We start from the raw sequence: 23484 nt of genomic DNA, 5'->3' as shown, positions 1-23484 counted from the left end.
ACCAAACTTGGTTGATTCTTTCAATTTTCACGTGTTAGGCTGCAGGCTGCGGCTATACATTAAATTTGGTCCATATTCTCTATTTTTGTTTTTAATATTTTTTTAACAAACGATATTGTCTACACTAAGAGGTGATGAGTGGGTTAAGCTTCATAATAGACGATTAGAGTGAGTCAAAATGTGCCTCAATGAAATGAGTCACAAAACGTGTGTCAAAAGTGCGTCAAAAGCGTGTGTCCATATAATATTTTCATCTTTACACCATAATAATAATAATGTAACAATTTGTGATTATTAAAGCTGCTTTTGCAAATTTCTTAACCCGTAGACCAAATATTTACATGCCACAAATTTCAGAGGGCAAAGTGTAATTAACTATTCTTAAGAGTATACTTGAGAGAGGTAAATTAGAAGTAAGGTCAACAACAAATTAAAATTCAAGAAAGAAAAAAAAAACAGAAAAAAAAAGAAAAAAAGAAAAGAAGTTAAGTTGGTGGGAGTGGTTGTGGGACTAGGGGGACCAATTAAGACTAAACAAAACCCAAATTAACGTTACTTAGCCGCCCCAACCATTTTTTAACTCCGAGTTGATAAAAATCTCATCGCCTTTTCATTATCTCTCCCCCATCCCACTTTCTCTCTCTAAAATCCCAAAAATGGCTCTGCAACTGTGGGAAACACTGAAAGAGGCGATCGTGGCCTACACGGGCCTCTCTCCGACGACCTTCTTCACTGTGCTAGCTCTCCTCGTGGCCGTCTACCACGTGGCGTCGGGGCTGTTCGGGTCGTCCCACGACCACCGTCAGCTGGACAGGGACATGGAGGAGATGCAGCCTCTCCCGCCCCCTGTCCAGCTTGGCGAGATCACCGAAGACGAATTGAAGCAGTACGATGGCACCGATCCCAAGAAGCCTTTGCTCATGGCTGTCAAGGGTCAGATCTATGACGTGTCACAGGGCAGGTGCCAATTGGATATTTCTTTTTCTTTTTTATTAATTTAATTTTAATTTTAATTTTAATTTTGGGTTTTAGTTTCTGGTTTCTGTGGTTTTGATATTTATGCTTAAAGGTTATATCTTTTCATGTAATTTTGTGGTCAACGGGTGTTTTAGCTTCGAAGTGTATGGATTTATGATAATTTAACTTCTGGATTGTTAATTGTATATTGTTTTTAACTCATCAGCTACTGATTATCTTGTTATGTTGTAATTTTAGCTTCTGGGTTTGGGAAATTTCCGGCTTAATTTTCAATGTTTTTTGGATTTGTAATCCATCGGCCTTGGGTTCACTTAAAAGTTAAACCTTGGGACATCTGGAATATTGTGTTTGTAATTATATAATTCCAGCTTTTAAGATCATGGAATTTTGAAGTTTTATGTTGGCTGATCTGAATGTAGTATTAACAATGTGATTTTTACAATGGGTTTGATCAAAAGTAATATCTTCCAAGCTCATCGTGTATTTTCGGGGAGTGTTGGCTTAAGTAATATCAAATGAAGGGATGAAGGCCCTTCATTGAAGGGTTCTGTCGTCGCAAATTAGAAGTGTTTGGAACTGTTTGTTACCCAAAGTTTTTACATTTTCCAGCTCTTCTGTGCATGCTTTCATTTAGTCTTTTCTTTGGGAATGGTTTTTGTACGGCTATTTCATAGTTTATAACGAAGTTCCTCTTGAGGGTTACAGGTGTTTCGTCTGAGAACAACTTGTTGAGTGAGATTAGATGGCTTTGTATGAATGTGTTGTATGAATGTAGAATACACTTTTTTAGCTCTTGCTTAATCATCCATGTCATTTATTATAAGTGATGTGAAACAAATAGTTCCATAACGACGAGTACTTTGTCTAATGTTGTCTTCTCTTTACGGATCCAAATTTATATACTTTTGAATCGTCATTGCAGGATGTTTTATGGACCTGGTGGGCCGTATGCTCTGTTCGCAGGCAAAGATGCTAGCCGAGCTCTTGCTAAAATGTCTTTTGAAGAGAAAGATCTGACTGGTGATATCTCGGATCTTGGTCCGTTTGAACTCGAGGCCTTGCAGGATTGGGAATACAAGTTCATGAGCAAGTATGTCAAGGTTGGATCTATTAAGAGCACAGCTCCGGGAACTGAAGGAGAATCCACTAGTGAAACCGCTAAAGCCGCTGATCAAGAAGCTACTAAGCCTGCTGAAGATATTCCATCTGATAGTCCAGCTGTTAAATCCGAGGAAACCTCATCCAGTGCTGAAGCTAAGCAAGAGTAATTGCAAATCCCAAAACCATTTAGGTACTATCGAAGTTGGGGTTTGGCTGCTGCATATTTGGTGAATCTTGTGCAAACATGAGTTACTGTTTTCATAGCCTAGGATACTCCTGTTATAATCAGATTTTCGTGGGTGCTTAAGTTGTGGTGTAATAAATCATCCATCTTCGACTTCTGTGAGTCCTTTGCGCGGTTAAGGAATTATATGTAGATGATTCGTACGTACGAAATTAGTATTCTGCCCTAATACTTTTGTTAGGGAGATACTGTGGGGTTGCTCCAAGCCCGTCATCTCTTTCAAAAGAATTGAAACTCCTTATGTTTTGGTTCATCTGCCCTCTTGCGGTCTCACTTTGTTTGAGAGCATTTCTAATCAGATAACTCTGTCGAATATCTTCTCGAGAGATAAGCATGTCTTTAGGGTTCCAGTCATTTGGCAAAATAGCTTGTGGCCCGGAGGAATTGGGCTGCCCACATTTCACTTTGTTTATACCATATTTAGGGCCTCGTATTTAGACCTCGTATAAATACTCGGATGACTTAAATGTAATTATGTGATAAAGGAATGGGCAAATATGTAATAAGTGAGGAGTCCTTATTTTATAAAAGGACCCCTCACCCTCACAATTAGGAGAGGCTCATTCTCACCCTCAGATGCCATTTCTGAAGCTTCTCTCAACGCTCTCACTCTTAGAGCTCTCTCTCTCCCTCACTTCTCAGAGAAATATAATACAATCAGTGTGGACGTAGCCCAAACCTTGGGGTGAACCACGATAACTCTTGTGTCATTTACATTACTTGCAGATTCACGGTCGGATTTACGTTGTTCCAAGATCATCCGGTTTTGTGCATCAACACACTTCATATCAAGTTCATTCAGAGAACAAAAATGCTAGAAACTCAGAACATCTCTCACATGGGTAGTCCCTTCACAATGCTACATCATTGTAAACAATCCAAGACTACAATGACACTGATTATTCAATCAAAGATTGCTGGTTGTCACTCGAGCACCTTGTCCTTCTGAGGAAAGACTCTCCTTCCGGCACGGCAATGCATTACCCTACCGGCACCACGACTCGAACATACAACGCATTACCCTAATGGCACGACAAGCCACCCATAAGAAACCATACGCGTAGATATGGATTTTGATGTCTCTCAAGGCAGGAGAAACATGTTATGTACCTATTGTTTCAAAGTTTTCCACTTCTCGTGGCACACGAAAATCGGTGTCCCTGTGGAAGCAAGCATAAGCTCCTTCCATCAAAAGTTGTTTTTCTGATCTTCATTCGGAGGACAGTTTTGTTTTTTTTTCTTTTCAGATTCTTCATTGTGCAGGCATTTTGTTTCTAGCTCTGAATGTGCATTTCACGTTCGTACTCTGTTTTTTTCACTGAAAACCAAATATTACCAATCCAGGATCCCAGTCTTTTCATTTTTGGACCACAATCACCTTTCAATGTCTACTGCTGGCAGTTGAAGTTTCTGACCATTGACATATCTTTTAACTGTACTGTATTTAAAATGTTGTACAATTGATTAAATGCCCTGGCCCCTTAGCTACTACAATTTAATGACTTGCCTTAATAACGAGGGATTCAGGCTTCAGCAGTTATCTATCTCTCTCATTACGTACAACCGGTTATAAAGCAGATCTTGTTTCTTCATAACAATGTTACAATTTTTACATAGTACTAAAACAATACGTGTCCCTCCCGATATCTTAACATCAAACAAATCAGCTAGCTTGCTTCTATCAGCTTCTTGGTTTAATGTGTTGTCTTTTCTCATTGGATTATCTATTTATTTTCATTTTTTTTCCTTGAGCCCTAACAATGATTAGAAAATGAGTGTTCAAGCATTCTCATATATATATATATATATATATGATTGATTGTTAGTTTTGGCTTCTATCATACCAGTGGCTGCCTCATCTTTTCCTTCCAAATAAAAAAAAATGGAAAAAAAAAAACAATTCAAAAGCATGCCTAATTTCGTATAAATTAATCCTTTGAGTTCAAGCCTTCTAGCTAAGTTTCTGGAGTCATGAGAATTTGTAAACTCTCTCCTGTGATTATGCTCTTTGTTGTGATTCTAGCACTAGCTCATGTTTCGAGTTGCCGGCGCATCACCTGGTCCTGGCATGGCAGCAAGGATTCGGAATCAAGACTAAGAGCCGAGTTTTCGTCTCTCTTTGCACGGCGCCTTGGTGCCGGTTCTCATTCTTCTGCAGGATTTGGATACAGGAAGATGAACGGAATAAATGTTGTTGCTCACAAAGCTGTCCCCGGAGGACCAAATCCACTTCACAACTGAGTGAATTTTATGTCACAGATCATACAGTCGGTTCTTGGAAAGAACAAGGAAAGCTCAAAAAATCAGCTTCCTGCTGGAGATTTTACGGAAACTTTCTTCTCTCTTCTGTTCTTTCATCGAACCAATTAGTAGTTAAATTTATCGCATTATTGTGTCATAATTTTGTAAATCGAAGATGTAAAGTAATTGATTCCTTTTTTTGAATGTCTAATGATTTTGTTTGCATCATACTTGGTGCATATATAGATCAGAAATTAATCAAAGCGGAACCACTCTGTGAATCACTACACTACTCGATTTTTGGATGATCGTTCGATTATGCGCTATAGAATAGACTGGAAAACAATGGATGAATGAATGAATCTCAAAGTCACCTGATTGCCGGTGTTCTTAGTTCAAGAGCTGAGAAAAAACCAGGTCAACAAGTTTATCGACAGATCCACTTTCGCTATCAGATTACATGGTCAATTTTATTTCTTCAAGTTTGGTCAAGATTCCAAACTGCGTACCGCCGGCCTCGTAATTTCAAACTTCTCATTTTTTTTTTCTTGCATCGTGAATAATACAACCGTGTTTAGTCAATTGCTGCAAATGTTGAGAAAGAAAATGTATGAACATATAAAAAACATGGATTAGGTCATATCTTATACATAAGCAAACAAACAGAAATGTCAACCGACTTTGTTTTTCCATGGATCAATCTCATTATCTCAGTGTCGTTTTTTATAAGCAACCTGCTTGCTGACACCATGAATTTGTCTGTAATGTTACAGTAAGTAAGCGTTTTATTTTGGTCAAATTTATGCTGCAATGAATGAATTACACGTCTTGCACGTCGTATTCACGCGAAAAAGCAGTCAAAATTCATCTTCTGTATTTAAAATAATGCAATCATAACAACAAAAAGTCCGGATGGATTGAAATTTTTCACGCATCTGTCCCACAACTTCCTCCTAGAGACAAAGTATAGCCAACATGTCTCTGGAAATAAAAAAGGATTACGTAATTCTACAGTCCATACCAGTTGCATAATTTAATCGATTCCCGAAGGAAAAGAGAAGGAAAATTTCACCATAGAACGATCGATTGATATGCTTGCAGTTCCATCTAATTTTTTTTTTAAGACAAAGTTGTAGCTTGGGGGATAAGTCAATTGTGCCTGTTAACATATAGGAGCTACACACGGTGGCCAGCTTACAATTACATTGCAGAAAGTGACTTCCTGCAAAGTCGACTTTTGTCAATTGGATAAACGTGGATAAACGTGCTCCTTTATTTATAGAGTAGTGTAAAGGATTTGTTGACAAACACCAACACTACAAACTACCACATATCTCTTGTGCTTTTCTTATCAGACAAACCATGAAAGCTCAAAAGCCCATAATCCCAATTTTAGTTGTCATTTTTCTGTTAGCAGTGATTCAAATTTGCAGCTGTCGACCGATAACTACTACTACTCAAGCTTCTAATGGAGATACAGAACAGAAGTCGATATACAGCAAGTATTTTCCTATGTTCCTAAAATCTATGGAGTCGATGATGAAGAACAAGATCAACCCGATCCATGCAGTTTCACACCGGCTTGTTCCTGGAGGACCAAATCCGCTTCACAATTAACTTGATGGCACCAACTGCTTTCACTTGATGGTTCATAGTTGGATTATAATATATTCCTTTTGTAATTTTTTTGTATTTATAATGTATAGTACATAGGTTGATGAGATTCCAAGTTTTCTATTACCGATGTCAATTACACGAGTTTAGCAAAATTAATACCAAATTATCTAGTTCGTATATGCTACCTCTTGCAAGTTTCTGTGTGTGAATATTGCATGACTCCATATATGTAGGCAGTCATTTCTGTTTAACTAAACATAAAACCAACAGTTAGAAAGAAAGAAAAAAACATAAAACCAACAGGCAGTTCATCCTCGATTAACAGCGAAATTTTTTTATGCTCAGGTATATTATATATACCGGGATTTGAGCCGTTAAATTTTGATTTTTGGGTGAAAGATCTAACAGCTAAAAATAATATGATAAAAAATGAAGGCAGACCAAGAAATACTCAACATTATGATCAAGATCACCAATATGATAGGAAATGAAGGGAGAGAAAGTCTGGAGTTTTGGATTTTGACAGAAACAAGAGTTTTTGTTTTGTTTATGTATCATTCGAGCTCCACGTGTAAGTTTCAACTGGGCTCAGTAATTGCCAGTGAGATGTTTGTGACAATTCCTTCTCTGCGAACTTGGAATTATGTCGAAAGCACAAATTCGTGCGTTCCAAGTTCACTGAGAATGATTTACTGAAATATGCACATAAAAGGCCTAAATTTTTTGTTTATCTTTTGTTTATTTCATCTAATTTTTTTTTTTTTTACAATGTTTACATCTATCGTTTAATTGTAATGACACATATCATGATATAACTTTTGAGGTGGAACGATATCTAGACTAACATAATGAACTACAAACAGGTCCAGGTGGCCACTTATAGGTGCTCAGGGCGATTGCCTACGAGAATTGAGGTGGAACGATATCTAGACTAACATAATGAACTACAAACAGGTCCAGATGGCCACTTATAGGTGCTCAAGGGCGATTGCCTACGAGAAGAAAGTCTGCTGTGAAGATCCTTCTTGCAGACGTACGACTCATAAGTGGATACTTGTACGTGTTGAGTCCATTATGTTTGTCTAGATTTATTTGTTGGTTGCAAGAAAAGAAACTTTAATTCCTTAAGTTTGGGCTTGTTTGGAAGTATTTTTAAAATGGTTAAAAATGTTTTTGATGAAAGTGTTTTGGATTCCAAAATGACTTGAAGTGCTTATTGCAAGAAGCATCAATTATGCGTTTTTACAGGAAGCACTTCAAGTGATTTTCCATGATACACTAGCATTTTTCTTAGGTATTGGTTTCAAAAGCACTTTCATAAAAAACAATTTTAGTTATTTTAAAAGTACTGTCAAACGAGCCATATATATATATATACATCTTTGCAATATAACCATAAAAGTGTGTGATGCTTTTTTATTTTCTTCCGCAAAATCTTGAAAAGTGTGTGCTTTGCGTCAAATGATTAATTTCATTCACTCTTTTGTGTGGCTGCTAATCTTCCTTACAAAATTTCTTACCGACCAAAGTCATGCAGATAGCAAGAAGAGTCCTCTCTTTTGCATTTGGATGTGCCTATATTGGGTATCTACCCAATAGACTTTGTTCTTATTTGCTCTCTTTTTGCATTTCATTGCTCTAGTTATAAAGGTTTATGTTGAAAATGCTAGTGGGTAATGAATGCCCACAGTAATATTGAAATCTTTGGCAGATGAATGAAAATCTTGGCAGATGAATGTAGACTTTGGAAACAACATGATCCTATTTTCAAAGTCATGGGATGAAAATTTCAAATTGTAATATTTTATATCTGTTTTGCTCCATTCACTAAAAAGGTTATCCCTCATTTTGATCCTCGAAGCATTCAATGTGAAAATGAAGTAAAAATGATTGTTCATCTTCAAAGCATTGCCAATCAAATGCCAGATGCATTTAATGATGTTATGAAAGTGACAAAATCACATATACCAGCTGCAAATGCACCTGCAAGAATTGATGTCCCTGTTGGACAAAATAAAGTGGCAGCGTATGATTCATCTGGTGCACGCCTGAAGCGTGGTAAACCCCCAGGTTCAAAAGATTCAGCCCCTCGAAATAGAAAGACAAGGGTACAGCTGAATCCAAATGAAATCATTCAGGAAGAGAGAATGAATGACAAATCAACAATTCATGATTCTGGACATCCAGAAAAAGAAAATGTCCTTGATGAGACACATGTCCCTGAAGAGACAGAAGTACATGAGAGCAAAGAAATCTCCATAAATTATGCATGTACTAATGAATTGTGGGATCATAATGAAATAATCATCGACGATATGTTCGCATTCGCAGTAGCCACTGAAATCATATTAAGTGATGATATTAAGCCCCGCTCTGTTGATGAATGTAAACAGAGACAAGATTGGCCTAAGTGGAAAGATGCAATCCAGGCAGAATTAAATTCCTTGGAAAGGTGAAATGTTTTTAAACCAGTAGTCTAAACCCCACCTGGTGTAAACCCCGTGGGTTACAAATGGGTATTCACAAGGAAACGCAACGAGAAAAACGAGATTGCATGATATAAAGCATGACTCGTTGCACAAGGTTTTTCGCAAAGACTTGAAATTGATTATGAGGAGACATACTCTCCTGTAATGGACGCAATTACGTTCCGTTACTTAATAAGTTTAGTGGTTTCAGAAAAACTTGACCTGCGACTTATGTATGTCATCACCGCGTATCTATATGGAGAATTAGATACTGACATATATATGAAAGTCTCAGAAGGACTTAAGTCACCTAAAACAACTAACAAATCATGAGGCATGCTCTCAATCAAATTAAGGCGATCATTGTATGGGCTAAAACAATCCGGACAAATGTGGTATAATCGTCTCAGTGAGTATTTGATCAAAGAAGGGTATGTCAACAATGTCATTTGCCCTTGTGTATTCATTAAGAAATCCAACTCTGGATTTGCTATAGTGGTAATATATGTCGATGATATGAACCTAGTTGAAACTCCTGAATAGCTCAATAAAACTACTAAATATCTGAAAAACGAATTTGAAATGAAAGACCTTGGGAAAACAAAATTTTGTCTCGGCCTGCAGATCGAGCATTGTGCTAGTGGAATTTTGGTCCACCAATTAGCTTACATTGAAAAAATCCTAAAGCGATTTGGTATGGACAAGGCTTATCCACTCAGCACGCCAATGGTCGTTCGTTATCTGGATGTTAAGAAAGATCCATTCCGTCCAAAAGAAGATGATGAAATGGTCCTTGGTCCAGAAAGTGTCTTTTTTATTTTAGAAAACTATATTTTAATCCTTAAATAAGATAAAGTTTAGAAAAATGTTTTATACAAGATTAAAATTTGATTTTAGTCCCTAGACTCTATTTAATGTCAACATATGTATTCAATGTTTCTCTGTTTTATTTATAATTTTATGGTGTTCATAAATTAAATCTTATGAAAATATTATAAATTTTAATTCTCATTATGGTAAGTATCTTATATAAGAAAATATTTTCATAGAGATTTTTTAGTACACTTATGTTTTTCTATATTTTCTTATGTGTCACTAATTCATTACAATATATTTAGGTATGAATATTTCGGTACACTAAGTTAGTATAATATGTTTAGGTACGGACATTTCGGTACACTAATTAATTTAGTAAAATATATTATGATACGAACGTTTAGGTACACTAATTAGAGGAAGTAAAATAAAATTAATGAATTAAAATATGTATAATAATAAATTTTAATTTTAATGTAATGACATTAAATAAGATATCTATTAAATATTAAAACAAAAATGTAATATGAATTGAATTAAGTGCACATTAGAGGACTAAAATCAATATCCAATCTAACACCAGATTTTTATTGAATTTTAATCTTCTTCAAGGATTAAAGTTCAAAACCCCCATTTTATTTTGATTCTATGAATTTAGTTTTCAATTATCGTTTTTAGTCATACTAGTGTCACGGGATGACTCTTTAAGCCTTCCGCCCGTGCGGCACTTAGACTTGAATACCTCGACGAACAAGCTAAGTAAGCCTTCGAAGCCTCGCTTCCCCGGATCGAATCACAAAGAAAGCTAAGATAGCTTGGAGAATGCTAAAATCGCTTAGAAGATGGGAGAAAGGAAGCTTTGTATTGAAAGTTAAGAGAACTTTACAATTGCTTACAATTCTTGGATGGTTTGGCCAAATGGCCTTACCTCCTATTTATAGGCCTAAGTCACCTCCTCAATGGAGGGTTCTAGAATCCCCTACTTACATCCAAAAATATCTAGCATAGTTCTAGATACAACTTGCCTAATCTAGATTATTCTAGGTGAGGCTTAAATACGTACACTTGTGTGGAATGTTCCGGAATGCCCTAGATTATCTTGAATGCTCCGCCACGTTCTTGATTTCTCCGGGACATTCCAGAAGCTTCCATGAAGACATGGCTTCATGGGATTAGATATATGATGTCTTGGGCATTTTCTTTGTTTTTAACATGCGGCCCGTGACATCCTCCCCCACTTAAGCCGTCGACGTCCTCGTCGACTCTTGCCTCTCGAATGTCTGAATCAAGTCCTTATATTGCCATAAGGACGTCTCCTTCTCCCAGGTTGCTTCGGAGTATGGTAGCCCCTTCCATTTGACAAAGTACTCCACATGCTTTGGTTGTCTTGGTCGCACCACGACACGCTTGGCTTCAATGCTCTCCACTTCTTTGTCAAATGCCTCCGTCATCAAAGGGGGTGCTCGATGAGACTCACCTCGACTTGGTTCTTCATCGTCCGCATGATAAGGCTTCAAGTTGCTCACATGGAACACCGGGTGAAACTTGAGGCGGGGTGGGAGTTCCACAACATACGCGGCTTTGCCAACCTTCTTGATGATAGGGAATGGTCCCTCATATTTCCGCAACAACCTCTTATGCAGGCCACGAGTACTCTTGTGCTGAGACGCATTGAGCTTCACAAAGACTTGGTCGCCAGTTTGGAACTCCACATTCCTTCGCTTGCGATCTGCCCATTTCTTCATCTTCTTTGAAGCCTTCTCCAAATGAGCTCGAGCAAGTTCGTGGGCTAATTGCCACTCCTTAGCAGTTTTGAAAGCGGCTGGACTATTCCCCATGTAGCCAGTCACGACCGTGTTCGGGGTCAAGGGTTGTTGCCCTATAGCCAACTCGAACGGACTTTTCCCCGTCGACTCCGAACGTTGCAAGTTATAAGAGAATTGGGCAACATCAAGTAACTTAGCCCAATCTCGTTGATTGGCACTAACATAGTGCCGCAAATAAGTCTCTAGCAATGCATTAACCCGCTCCGTTTGTCCATCAGTTTGGGGATGAAAAGCTGTGGAGAAGTCTAACTTTGAGCCAAGTAGCTTGAAGAGCTCCTTCCAAAATCTACCCGTGAAGCGAGCATCTCGATCACTGACTATGCTCCTCGGAACACCCCAATACTTCACCACGTGCTTTAGAAACAAGCGTGCAGCTACTTCGGCTGTGCACTCCACAGGTGCGGGTATGAAGGTGCCATACTTGGTGAATCTATCGACCACGACGAAGATAGATCCACATCCATCAGACTTGGGCAAATGTGTGATGAAATCCATGGTTAGACACTCTCATGGTCTTGATGGGGTGGGAAGTGGTTCCAACAGTCCTCCCTGTTGCCTTTGTTCCACTTTGTCTTGTTGGCACACAAGACAAGTCTTCACGTATGAATCTACATCATCCCGCATTTGTGGCCAATAATAAGCATCGCTCACCAAAGCCAACGTGCGGTGAGTGCCAGGATGTCCTGCCCACATTGAGTCATGGCACTCCTTAAGGATTTCTTTCCTTAAGCTTCCCCACTTTGGGATGTAGATCCGCTTGCCCTTGGTGTATAGCAAGCCGTCCTCAAGCCAAAACCTTCTTGTCTTCCCATCCTTGACAAACTCCACAATGTTCTTGGCTTGGACGTCATGTGATAAACCTTCTCGGACACGGCCCAAGAGATGGCTTTGCGGCTTGAGTACCGTAGCCATTAACTCTACTCGTCTACTTAGAGCATCGGCCACCACGTTCTCCTTTCCTTGCTTGTACTCTAGCTTGTAATCAAACTCCGCTAAGAACTCTTGCCACCTTGCTTGCTTAGGTGTGAGCTTTTGTTGGGTTTGAAAGTAGCTAGTGGCAACGTTGTCCGTCTTGATGATGAATGGGGTTCCAAGCAAGTAATGCCTCCAAACTCTAAGGCAATGGATGATGGCGGTCATCTCCTTTTCATGGGTCGTGTACCTCTTCTCGGCATTGTTTAGCTTGCGACTTTCATAGGTTATCGGATGTCCCTCTTGCATCAACACTCCTCCTATGGCAAAGTCGGAAGCATCAGTATGTAACTCGAATGGCTTGTTAAGGTCGGGCAACCTTAGTACAGGTTCCTCCATTAGGGCCTTCTTCAACCTCTCAAAGGCCTCTTGACACCGGTCCGTCCATTCACATGCCTTGTTCTTCTTAAGAAGGTCTGTTAAGGGTGCTGCTATGGCTGAATACCCTTTTATGAATCTCCGATAGTAGTTGGCTAGCCCCAGAAAAGATCGTAGTGTTGGTACCTTGGTCGGCGGTTCCCACTCTTGAATGGCTTTGATCTTGCCCTTTTCCATCATAAGTTTCCCCTCCTTTATCTTGTGGCCAAGAAATTCTACTTCTTTTGTGGCAAAGGAGCATTTCTCCTTCTTGACATAGAGTTCATGCTCCCGAAGGGTCTTGAACACTATGCACAAGTGCTTGACGTGCTCCTCCAATGTCTTGCTATAGACAACGATATCATCAATGTAAACCACCACAAACTTGTCAAGATAAGGATGGAATACCTTGTTCATCAATGTGCAGAATGTTGCGGGGGCATTGGTCAGACCAAATGGCATGACTTTATACTCGAACGATCCATATCTGGTCACCATCGCCGTCTTCGATTCGTCTCCAGGGGCTATCCTCACTTGGTAGTATCCCGATCGAAGATCTAACTTTGTGAAGTACCTTGCTCCACCAAGTTGATCGAATAAGTCGGCGATCAACGGAAGTGGGTACTTGTTCTTGATGGTAATCTTGTTCAATGCTCTATAGTCAATGCACAACCTTAAGCTACCATCCTTCTTGCGTTGGAACAAGACGGGTGCACCATATGGGGACTTGGAGGGTTGGATGTAGCCAGCATCAAGTAGCTCGTTGAGTTGCTTCCTCAATTCCTCCAACTCGGGTGGCGACATCCTATAAGGTGATTTGGAGGGAGGCTTAGCACCAGGCTCCAACTCAATCGCATGGTCGACCTCTCTCCTTGGTGGCAACTTCTTTGGAAGTTCCTTAGGCATCACGTCCGCAAACTCCACAAGGACGTCTTCCACTTGTTTCGGCAAAGGCCCGTGCTTCTCCTCCCCTTCATTCAACATTAGGGTTGCAAGAAATGTGGCCTCGCCTTTCTTCCAAGACTTGGCAAATTGAATTGCCGACAAGTGCTGGGTACACTTCTTGGCTTGCCTTTCCAATGGCACCAGGCAAGGTTGTCTTCCGTCGGCTAGGATACAGAAGATATTGTAGAAGGGAATGGGAAAGGCTCGTACCTTGTCCATGAACTCTAACCCAATGACTACGCCATAGTCGTCCATCTTGACTACGGTGAAGTCGATATTTCCCTTCCATGCGCCAATGCCTACTTGTACATTGCGCGCAACTCCAACAATGGGGGTGGCAGCGGAATTTACCGTCTTCACGCTACCAGGCTCCTTTGTGACTCGGAGGCCAAGCCTTGTGGCTTCCTCCGACGTCATGAAGTTGTGTGTTGCTCCCGTGTCCACCAACACACTCGTCGTCTTGTCACCAATCTTGACGTCGACGAACAATGATCCTCCTCCAACCTGAGCCTTGGGTTGTGGGAGGGTTGTCTGGATGGCATTCAGTAGACGGATGCATCCCATCGTTGCATCGTTACTCTCTTCAGCCTTGTCCTCCTTGAAGGCCATGGCCTTAAGGGCCTTCTTTTGTGGGCAGTCTCGCATCATGTGAGGGCCGTCGCATAGGTAACAAGTGGGTTGCCAAGACTTACCTTTGCCTTTGTCATGCTTATCGGCTTTCTTCTCCTTTGGTTTGCTTGTCTCGGCCTTGTCCTTCGGCTTATGTTCTCCCCCACTTCTCTCATGGTTACCCCTCTTCCCCGTGGACTTGGAATCACCTTGGTGGCTTGATTTAAACTCAATCAAGGATTCGGCAGCGGCAATGGCATCAGACAATGTTTGCACGTGTCTCCTTTGTAGTTCGAGTTTTGCCCAATTTTGCAGTCCACTCATGAAGTACATGAGCTTGTCTTCCTCTAACATGTTGGGCACCTCGAATAACAAGCTCACGAAGGCGTTGACATAGTCTTTGACGCTCCCCGTTTGCTTGAGCCACCTTAGTTTCTCCTTGGCTTCGTACTTGGCATTTTGGGGATAGAAGTGCAACATAAGATCTTTCTTAAATTCATCCCAAGTGGTGAGAGAGAACGTACCTTGCTCAATCTCCATGCTTCGGCGACGCCACCACATAAGGGCATTGTCAGCTAAGAACATGGTTGCCGTTGAGATTTTGGACTCGTCATCTTCAAGCTTCAGGTACTTGAAGTATCGTTCCACGTTCCACACGAATGTGTCGAGCTCCTTTGCTTCCCTCTTCCCATTATAGGATTTGGGTTTAAAGGAGTCGATTACCTTGGAGTCCAACGCCTTGATTTCCCTCGGCCCTTGCACGAATTGCTTCACAACTGCTTCTTTACAAAACGCCACATCTCCCTTAAGTTCCCTTGTGTCCTTTATCTCTTCTTGAAGCGCCACAAACCTTGCCTCTATGTTGTCAAGGTGAACCTGGACTTCCCTCCGCATCTTGTCTGCCATGGTGTTGAGAGCGCCAAGGAGCTCATCTCGTAGCCCTTCCACCAAGCCACGCAATTCATCCTTACCATTGTCCACCATGGTTTGGATTTCCTCCTTGTCGACAACATCCTCATCAAGTCGAGTATCGAACTCGAGTATGGTTCGTTCCACCTTCTCGAGTCGCTCTTCCATGGTCTCCATCGATGCTTGCAAGTCCTTTAACTTTGGCTTGCTCTTGGCAACGTCTTGGACCTCGGCAGCACGCTCCCTTAGCTCGGAGACTCCGGACACCGTCTCTCCACTTGCCATATCCTACTTTCCTTCAAGTGATTCACGAGCTTGGCTCTGATACCAGCTGTCACGGGATGACTCTTTAAGCCTTCCGCCCGCGCGGCACTTAGACTTGAATACCTCGACGAACAAGCTAAGTAAGCCTTCGAAGCCTCGCTTCCCCGGATCGAATCACAAAGAAAGCTAAGATAGCTTGGAGAATGCTAAAATCGCTTAGAAGATGGGAGAAAGGAAGCTTTGTATTGAAAGTTAAGAGAACTTTACAATTGCTTACAATTCTTGGATGGTTTGGCCAAATGGCCTTACCTCCTATTTATAGGCCTAAGTCACCTCCTCAATGGAGGGTTCTAGAATCCCCTACTTACATCCAAAAATATCTAGCATAGTTCTAGATACAACTTGCCTAATCTAGATTATTCTAGGTGAGGCTTAAATACGTACACTTGTGTGGAATGTTCCGGAATGCCCTAGATTATCTTGAATGCTCCGCCACGTTCTTGATTTCTCCGGGACGTTCCAGAAGCTTCCATGAAGACATGGCTTCATGGGATTAGATATATGATGTCTTGGGCATTTTCTTTGTTTTTAACATGCGGCCCGTGACACTAGGATACTTCCAAAATCTCCAGTTATCAATTACAATCAAACAGTTCCGAGTACAACAAGAACACTGGGCCCTTAATTAAGAAAATTTATAAAAACAACCAAGCAACAAAAAGGTCAGACCAAGTCAACTTTGTTTCAGTCCAAGTCACACAAATTTTGTTTTTGACGACTCAAAGTTTATCACCGTGAGTTTTAAGGTATATAAGTTGGTGTTGAACGATGATCATGATCAGTCGGCCCTTGTGCAACATGTTGAGCCAAAAGGCATCGGAGACTAGGCTCTCTCCGTGGGCGCAAATCAGTCAACATCCGTCTTGGCTTCGAATTTTCCGGGATGTCAACCAATCTCCATATAAAAACTTCTGTTTTCCTTGACGGTCTTTGCCTCAGGTTTATTAATGGAGTCTGTATATGTTCACATCTTAATCATAATTAGTGAAAAACTTAGCTAACATAATTGAAAAATAGCATGAATACATCGTACTAAAGTTACAGACACTAGTGTTACACGTACACAGAGATGCAAACAGCGAAAACTTCACCAATGCGGTCTCTTCCTAAAAGACGACACAAGAAAAGTAAAAAGGGTTAGAGGGAGGGTGAAAGCGGGGCGTGGAAGCAGGTTGCTACAATTCTATAAGCTGTACAAGGTTTGAAGTCAGTGTCTCTGCCTCCCCTTTTGGTTTACATCTGATCTACCGGAACTATGTAAACTTCCACTCTTTGTGAGTCGAGGCTCAGAAAGCGCTTGTTTCTTAAGCATGGGGACCTCAGCATGACAGAATTGCTCGCACAAATCATCCGTTTGGCAGAAGTTATCTAGACCAACATTTTTCAAGGTCAAGTCACTTGTTCCTTGAGTTTTTGATGAGCTTAGTTGCTGCTGAAAGTACTCCTCAATATGGGGATCGTAGTCTACTGGGATTGCACCAGTGAGAGTTTTTATAGCAAATTCAATGCATGGATAGGGCCATGAACCCCCAAAAGGCAACTCAGTTGGGGATCCTGACTTCTGTCTAGCGCTATCATCCTTTCCAACTTTCCCTCCGCCTTCTGGGATAAAAAGGTTGCCACTTTCCTGCTTCCCGCTGCTCATTATTGTCTGCTTCTACGTCCCCAGGACGACCTTTGGAGTTGCCAGGTCCCCTGAAGAATGCTCACCATTGCTCCCGGAATTGTCAAAACCTATTCCAGTGAGAGTATTGTAAATGCAATGCAGGGATCTGTGAAGAAATCCGCAAGAGGCAAGTCTGGTTGAAGTCCTGGCTTCTCTTCAGCCTTATCATTGGTTTCAAGTTTTCCTCCATGCTCTTTTGGGCTACTTCGGCCCCCCAATGGGAAAACAGAAGCACACCTTTGCTTCTCGTCACCATTAATTGCTCGTTCCACATTTTGTATGCTCTTTTCTGGCTCAACCTCAAGATAATCAGGCTGTTGGGATCCGCAACTGGGCAAATCACCAGGGGAAGAACCTTCAGTTTTATGGCGTACTCCATCCCCTGACTGTTTAATTGCAACTCGACATGCACGAGTACTTGTTTTCAGTTCTGGAACTGGACCAACTTCAACTCCAGCTAGTCGCTTTGAAGCACGGCGAGGCAAGATAAGCTCTTTCTTGTTCTTTGATTTGCAGACGCCGGGACGGTTTCTTTCATGTTTTATCAGCCCACTTTCCAGGCATTGGTTACCCGGCGGGTCTCCACCTGCAGGAGCTGAAATACATTCAATATTTTTGGAATCACCATCCTGTTCATTTTGTTCTAAACCTTTGGCTTCTGAAGGATTTAAGCTGCCTAATTCAGTGCCCGCCTCGCCTGGAGCATGTAACTTTTCAACTGAGCTCAGTAATTGCCAGTAAGTTTTCAGTCATTTCGTTAATTTCATCTAAATTTTTTTGTTTTACAATGTTTACCTATGTCGTTTAATTATAACGACGCATATCGTTGATATGACTTTTGAGGTGGACCAATATCTAGACTAACATAATGCACTACAACACGTCCAAGTGGCCAATTATAGGTGCTCAAGGGCGATTGCCCACGAGAAGAAAGTCAGGTATGGAGATCCTTCTCGTTGACGTACAACTTATAAGTCGATACTTGTACGAGTTTAGTCCATTATGTTTGTCTATAATTATTTGTTGGTTAGAAGAAAAGAAACTTGTACGAGTTTACCCTTGCTTTACAAAGACATTGTTTCCATGACTCGAACCTGTGACCTTTCGGTCACAAATGAGCAACCTTTGCACAAAGGCTCACCCTCAAAGCATGAATTTAGTTATAGAAACTCAAAGCATGTGAAGTGTGAACTTAGGAGCATCACACACTTTTCATGGTCTACAAGGGAAAAGTAATAAAGTGTCTAAGCACAAGAAACTGAAACAAGAAAACAAATCCTAATTCTTATAGAAGACCAGTCGGCAATTAGTTTCATAATTCATATTGAAGACCATTTTGTTTGTAATCCTTATCATCCTTGTAGTCCTGCTACTCACTCAGTTTATGGATTATACACGCCGGGATGTATAACTAGGGACTATTAGTCAATTATTTACAATTAATCTTCTGCGCAAGAAAAACTTGTTCACAGTTTTGAAATCATGGCATCAGGTGTGTTTTCTCTTCATAATTCCCTTTATTTTGTACATTTTTTTACCTTGTTATATCATGATATCCTACTTTAGATACATATCAGTTTTTAGATATTAAATATCGGTGTTTAGGGTTAAAGCATTCTAAATTTATGGTCAACTTTTAGTCGTCGTTCTCTGTTTGTGACTGATTTGTTTTCCAAGTGCCTGACTACCTTGACGGTGTTTCATATATACATACTATTTATATCTTGAAATAAAAGAAATAGGGTTTTTCTTTGAAAGTAAAAAAGATGTGGTTTGTCCCGTGCATAAAACATCTATATTTATGTCTGCAATTTTATGTGATTTAACATATATAATTTTTCTTCCTGCCAGATTGGGCAAATCTTCCTATGCATCTTTTGGATTCAATTTTAGAGAACTTAGTGTCACGGTTAGATTATATTCGATTCAGTGTTGTTTGTATGCCATGGTATTGCGTTGCAAAAGATAATAAAAGAAAATTTGACGAGATGTCAAGTTGTCGTCATAATCCTCCGCTACTCTTGATCCAAACTCCTAAAAAACCCGAGTGGAATTTATACAACCCCATGGAAGACCAGGTTCTTGGTTTGCAGCTGAAATTTCCGAAGAAGCGACTCTGTGGTTCTTCAAAAGGATGGTTAATAGCTATGAATATGGATTTAGTAGTGACTCTTAAAAATCCGTTTTTTAAGGGTGAAAGGGACATCATCCATCTTCCTCCTCTAGCTTGTCCAGATCGTCTGCTTGACCGGGTAAAGGCTGAGTTTGTAAATAAGGCGACATTGTCAGCAGATCCAATATTAGAGGCCGATAAATGCATTGTTATGGTCATATATGAGCCAACTGGTCATGATTTGGCTTTCATTAGACTCAACAAAGATTCATCATGGACTTACATTGTTGATGAAAAATTTAGCTCTCTCCAAGATGTTGTTCATGTTGGAGATAAGTTTTATGTTGTTGAACAAATGGGAAGACTTTTTTCTTTTGATATTACTACTGATCAATCCATCTCTAATAAACAATTGGTTGCTGGCAATACCTTGGAAGATTTGGAAGATTTCGAATACGAAGTAAAGACATATATCGTGGTTTTAGATGATAACGAATGGTTGATGGTTCAAAGGGTTGTTGAATTTGATCATGGTGGTCGTTGGACAAAGGAAGTTAGGATATCTAAATTGGATTTTGATAAGTACAAGTGGATTGAGACAGAAACCTTAGGTGATGTTGCTCTATTTTTGGGCGATAACTTTTCGATATCTGTCAAGGCCTTGAATTTTTCAGGATGTCTGCCAAATTGCATATACTTCAACTATGATTTTGATCCTATCAACAGTTATCCAAAGAACCGCATATATGATGATTATGGCGTGTACAACATTGAAAGTCGAAGCTTTTCGCAGGCTTACACCCAAGAGGCTAAGAGACTTTTGGAGAAGACCATGCAACCTCCATATTGGGTCGTGCCTACTTTGCAGTTGTAAAAAAGTTGTTATGTTTCTTCTTATGTATTATTTACTTCTGTCACTTTTATGCGTTGTATCCTTTTTTTTTTGTTTTACAATGGAAGCTCAATGGAGAGTTTATATATGCAACAAATTTTCCACCTTTTTGTTAAGAGACGATTTTCTAGAATGGAGCTTGAGAAAATAAAAATTCATGACATTTCTTCTGCGCTAAACTGGGAAATTTTTTAGCCGAAACCGAAAACATCTGGTTTTCAATCTGCTCTGGCGATGTTCAGTGTGGCCATATCCCGTTTTGGGGACATATCCTCAAAGCAAAATAACTTGGCTTCTTCCTTTCTTTTTCATTTTGGGGGATTTGAGCCATTAAATCTTGATTGTTGGGTGAAAGATCTAACGGCTAAAAATTAATATGATAAAAAATGAAGGCAGACCAAGAAATCCTCAACATTATGATCAAGATCACCAATATGATAAGAAAGGAAGGGAGAGCAAGAAAGTCTGGAGTTTTGGATTTGGACAGAAAAAAAAAATTGTTTTGTTTATGTATCATTCGAGCTCCACATGTAAGTTTTCAACTTTGTGACAATTCCTTGGCTGCGAACTTCGAATTATGTCGAATGATCAGATACAAATTCGTGGGTTTCCAAGCTCATTGAGAAGGAATTACTTAAATACGCACATAAAACGCCAAAATTTTTTTGTTTATCTGTTGTTAATTTCATCTAAATATTTTTGTTTTACAATGTTTACATATCTCGTTTAATTGTAACGATACATATTGTAATATGACTGTTGAGGTGAAATGATATCTTGACTAACATAATGAACTAACATGTCCAAGTGGCCAATTATAGGTGCTCTAGGGCGATTGCCTACGAGAAGAAAGTCCGCTATGGAGATCCTTCATACGACTTATAAGTGGATACTTGTACATGTCTAGATTTATTTGTTGGTTGAAAGAAAAGAAACCTTGACAAAGAAACCTGTTAGTGTTTAGTCTATTGAGTTTGGGCTCGTTTGGAAGTGCTTTTAAAATAACTAAAAACACTTTTAATGAAAGTGTTTTGGGCTCCAAAATGACTTGAAGTGCTTTCTGCAAGAAGCACCAATGATGCGTTTTTGCAAAAAGCACTTCAAATGATTTTTCATGATACACTAGCATTTTTCCTAATGATTGATTCCAAAAACACTTTCATAAAAAACGGTTTTTGGTTATTTTAAAAACACTTCCAAACAAGCCATATATATACATGTTTGCAGTAGTGTGTGATGCTTTTTTATTTTCTTCCATAAAATCATGAAAAATGTGTGCTTTGAGTCAAATGGTTAGTTTCATTCAAACTCTTGTGTGGCTGCTATTCTTCCTTACAAAAATTCTTACCTACCAAAGTCATGCAGATTGCAAGAAGAGTTATGTCTTTTACATTTGGATGTGACACATCCCGATCCAGATTGTCCACTAAGGCTCTGAATCGAACTGTGTTGGTCGACACCTAAAAGGTGACGAAACCATAAAATGTAGTGATATGAAAAATGTGAATAAATTTAAACCTAAAGGTGCCTAAATACAAGAGTGCATTATGAGCGGGAATGAACCCATTTCACACGTGGCGTCAGAGCATAAGTAAAGTACAGTAGAGTGGATTGAAAATCATACCATCGAAGGTAATCTCCAATACCAAGACTTGCCACGAATCCTCGTCGATACGAAAACTCTGCTACGTAACTCAATCCGGAAGATCCGCATCTCGAATTTCTGATCCGTACTTCCAAAGATCCACATTGTGCTTCTAAAACATCATACTAAAATTTCATTACGATCCAACAGTTGGATCTCCGCCAATTGCCAATTGCCAATCGCCAATTCAAGTGGCGGTCAACATTTTATTTTACGAACTTACAAATCCAATTCGTGAAGATCCATACGTCAGATTCCCAATCCGTAAGTTTCTATGGTCCTTAAATATTACGTATAATAACATACTAAAGTTTGGTGATGATCCAACGATTGAATTATCGATTCATAAAATGGTCAAGTGACGGACCTTAATGGAACTAGGTTCAAATGACAGAAAATCGTCAATCGGACTACACATACGGAATTAGAGAATCAAATTTAATCTAGGAAGGTCAGGGGATGCCTCACCCCATGCGTCGCCGCCACACAACAGCTGGCTACCCTGACTCGCCGAAAAATCCAACTATTTCTAAAAATTTCCGAATTTTGCCACAATGAAGATCTCAATGAGTAGAGAAAAATTTATACATGTGGCCAAGTCCAATTTGGCCGAAAAGCCTCAATTTCACTCAAGCCTGTCGGAAACCTTAGAAATTGGTGGCTTCGATCCATCACCTCCGGTGCTCCGCCGCCCCTATAGTTGTTTGGGCTTTGTTTCGAACCTCAAAAGGAGTATGTTGATGGTGGTGGTCGACTATACTACCTTCAAAAATAGAGGAATTTGAGCCGTAACCCCATGAACCCGCCGGTGAGTTTATCCCGAAATCAAACTCATTTAACTCGGTTTTTTTATGAGATTGGAAGAGGAAGGAGCGCTAGATCAATTCTAGGTGGTGTGTGGCTTCTAATCGTTGGAGAAATCGTCTGAAAAGATGTCGGAAATCACTTCTGTAGTAGGGTCGAGCAGCGGGTCACAAAATGACCCGGTTTGGCTGGGTGGATTTCCCCATGTTCCTCTCCTTTCTCTCCTTTCTCTTGGTCCTCATTGGTCAGTCACCTCATCTCCTCTTCTCTTTCCCGATTCCCTCTCTTCTTCTTCCTCCTCCTGCTGCCATTCGGCAGTTTCTATTTCTTTCTCTCTTTTTTTCCTCCCAGCCACACACATGTGGCCTAATAATTTTTTAGTATAAAATAATATAATATAATTAAAATAGTTATTTCTTCAAAATACTTTCGGGTTCGTAGCTCCGTAAAAACTTTAACCGTAACTCCAAATTCACTTATGCTTGCGCTTATTCATTCGTATCGTTGAGTACTTCAGAAATACGCTAAAAGAATATTTAGTATGTCTCACTATACGTTGATCAACGAAAGTCAAAACCTTCCTCTAGAGCATTTTCATAAATTCACACTTTTAAAATTTATAAAATCGTAGAACTAGGGACGGATTGTCACAGGATGTGCCTATATATAACTACCTAATGGACCTTGTTCTTATTTGCTCTCTCATTTTGCATTTCATTGCTCTAGTTATAAAGGTTTATGCTTTGATTTTATTTTAATTTTAATTTTCTATTTGTTAGCTTAATTTCTTGTTTTCTTGTTTTCTTTTTCTATTTGTTTGCTTAATTTCTTGTAAGAGCTATCAAAGCTATGAAATCTAAGCAACAAGTGAAAACTAAATTCATAGAATCAAAATAACAAAGCCTCCTTCGTAGGATACACGGTTGCAATTCAAGCATGCAACAAATTCTTAAAATA

At 39.8% G+C, this 23484-nt stretch overlaps 2 protein-coding genes and 1 pseudogene across 2 annotated transcripts; 2 read left to right on the top strand and 1 right to left on the bottom strand.

The window, feature by feature from the left end:
- The first annotated feature begins 570 nt into the window (after positions 1-570).
- LOC126629222 (membrane steroid-binding protein 1-like) lies at positions 571-2475 on the top strand. The gene is made up of 2 exons (XM_050299182.1): positions 571-961; positions 1901-2475. The coding sequence occupies exons 1-2, from the start codon at positions 657-659 to the stop codon at positions 2244-2246; spliced, it is 651 nt and encodes a 216-aa protein (XP_050155139.1). The 5' UTR covers positions 571-656; the 3' UTR covers positions 2247-2475.
- Positions 2476-16614: 14139 nt separating this feature from the next.
- Positions 16615-17819, bottom strand: LOC126630300 (methyl-CpG-binding domain-containing protein 13-like; annotated as a pseudogene).
- Positions 17817-20194, top strand: LOC126628207 (uncharacterized protein At1g65760-like). The gene is made up of 2 exons (XM_050297818.1): positions 17817-18565; positions 18925-20194. Exons 1-2 carry the CDS (start codon positions 18556-18558, stop codon positions 20058-20060), a joined length of 1146 nt encoding a protein of 381 aa, XP_050153775.1. The 5' UTR covers positions 17817-18555; the 3' UTR covers positions 20061-20194.
- The last annotated feature ends 3290 nt before the right edge of the window (positions 20195-23484 follow it).

The sequence above is a fragment of the Malus sylvestris genome, chromosome 7, assembly GCF_916048215.2.
Source record: "Malus sylvestris chromosome 7, drMalSylv7.2, whole genome shotgun sequence".
In the NCBI taxonomy this organism is placed as follows: domain Eukaryota; kingdom Viridiplantae; phylum Streptophyta; class Magnoliopsida; order Rosales; family Rosaceae; genus Malus; species Malus sylvestris.
Note: the sequence above shows the minus strand (reverse complement) of the source record. Positions and strands in the feature narration are given on the sequence as shown.

Coding starts and splice junctions, on each gene's coding strand:
- LOC126629222 (XM_050299182.1), top strand. CDS start 657: ATGGCTCTGCAACTGTGGGAAACACTGAAAGAGGCGATCGTGGCCTAC. Junction 962..1,900: donor TATGACGTGTCACAGGGCAG/GTGCCAATTGGA, acceptor TCGTCATTGCAG/GATGTTTTATGGACCTGGTG.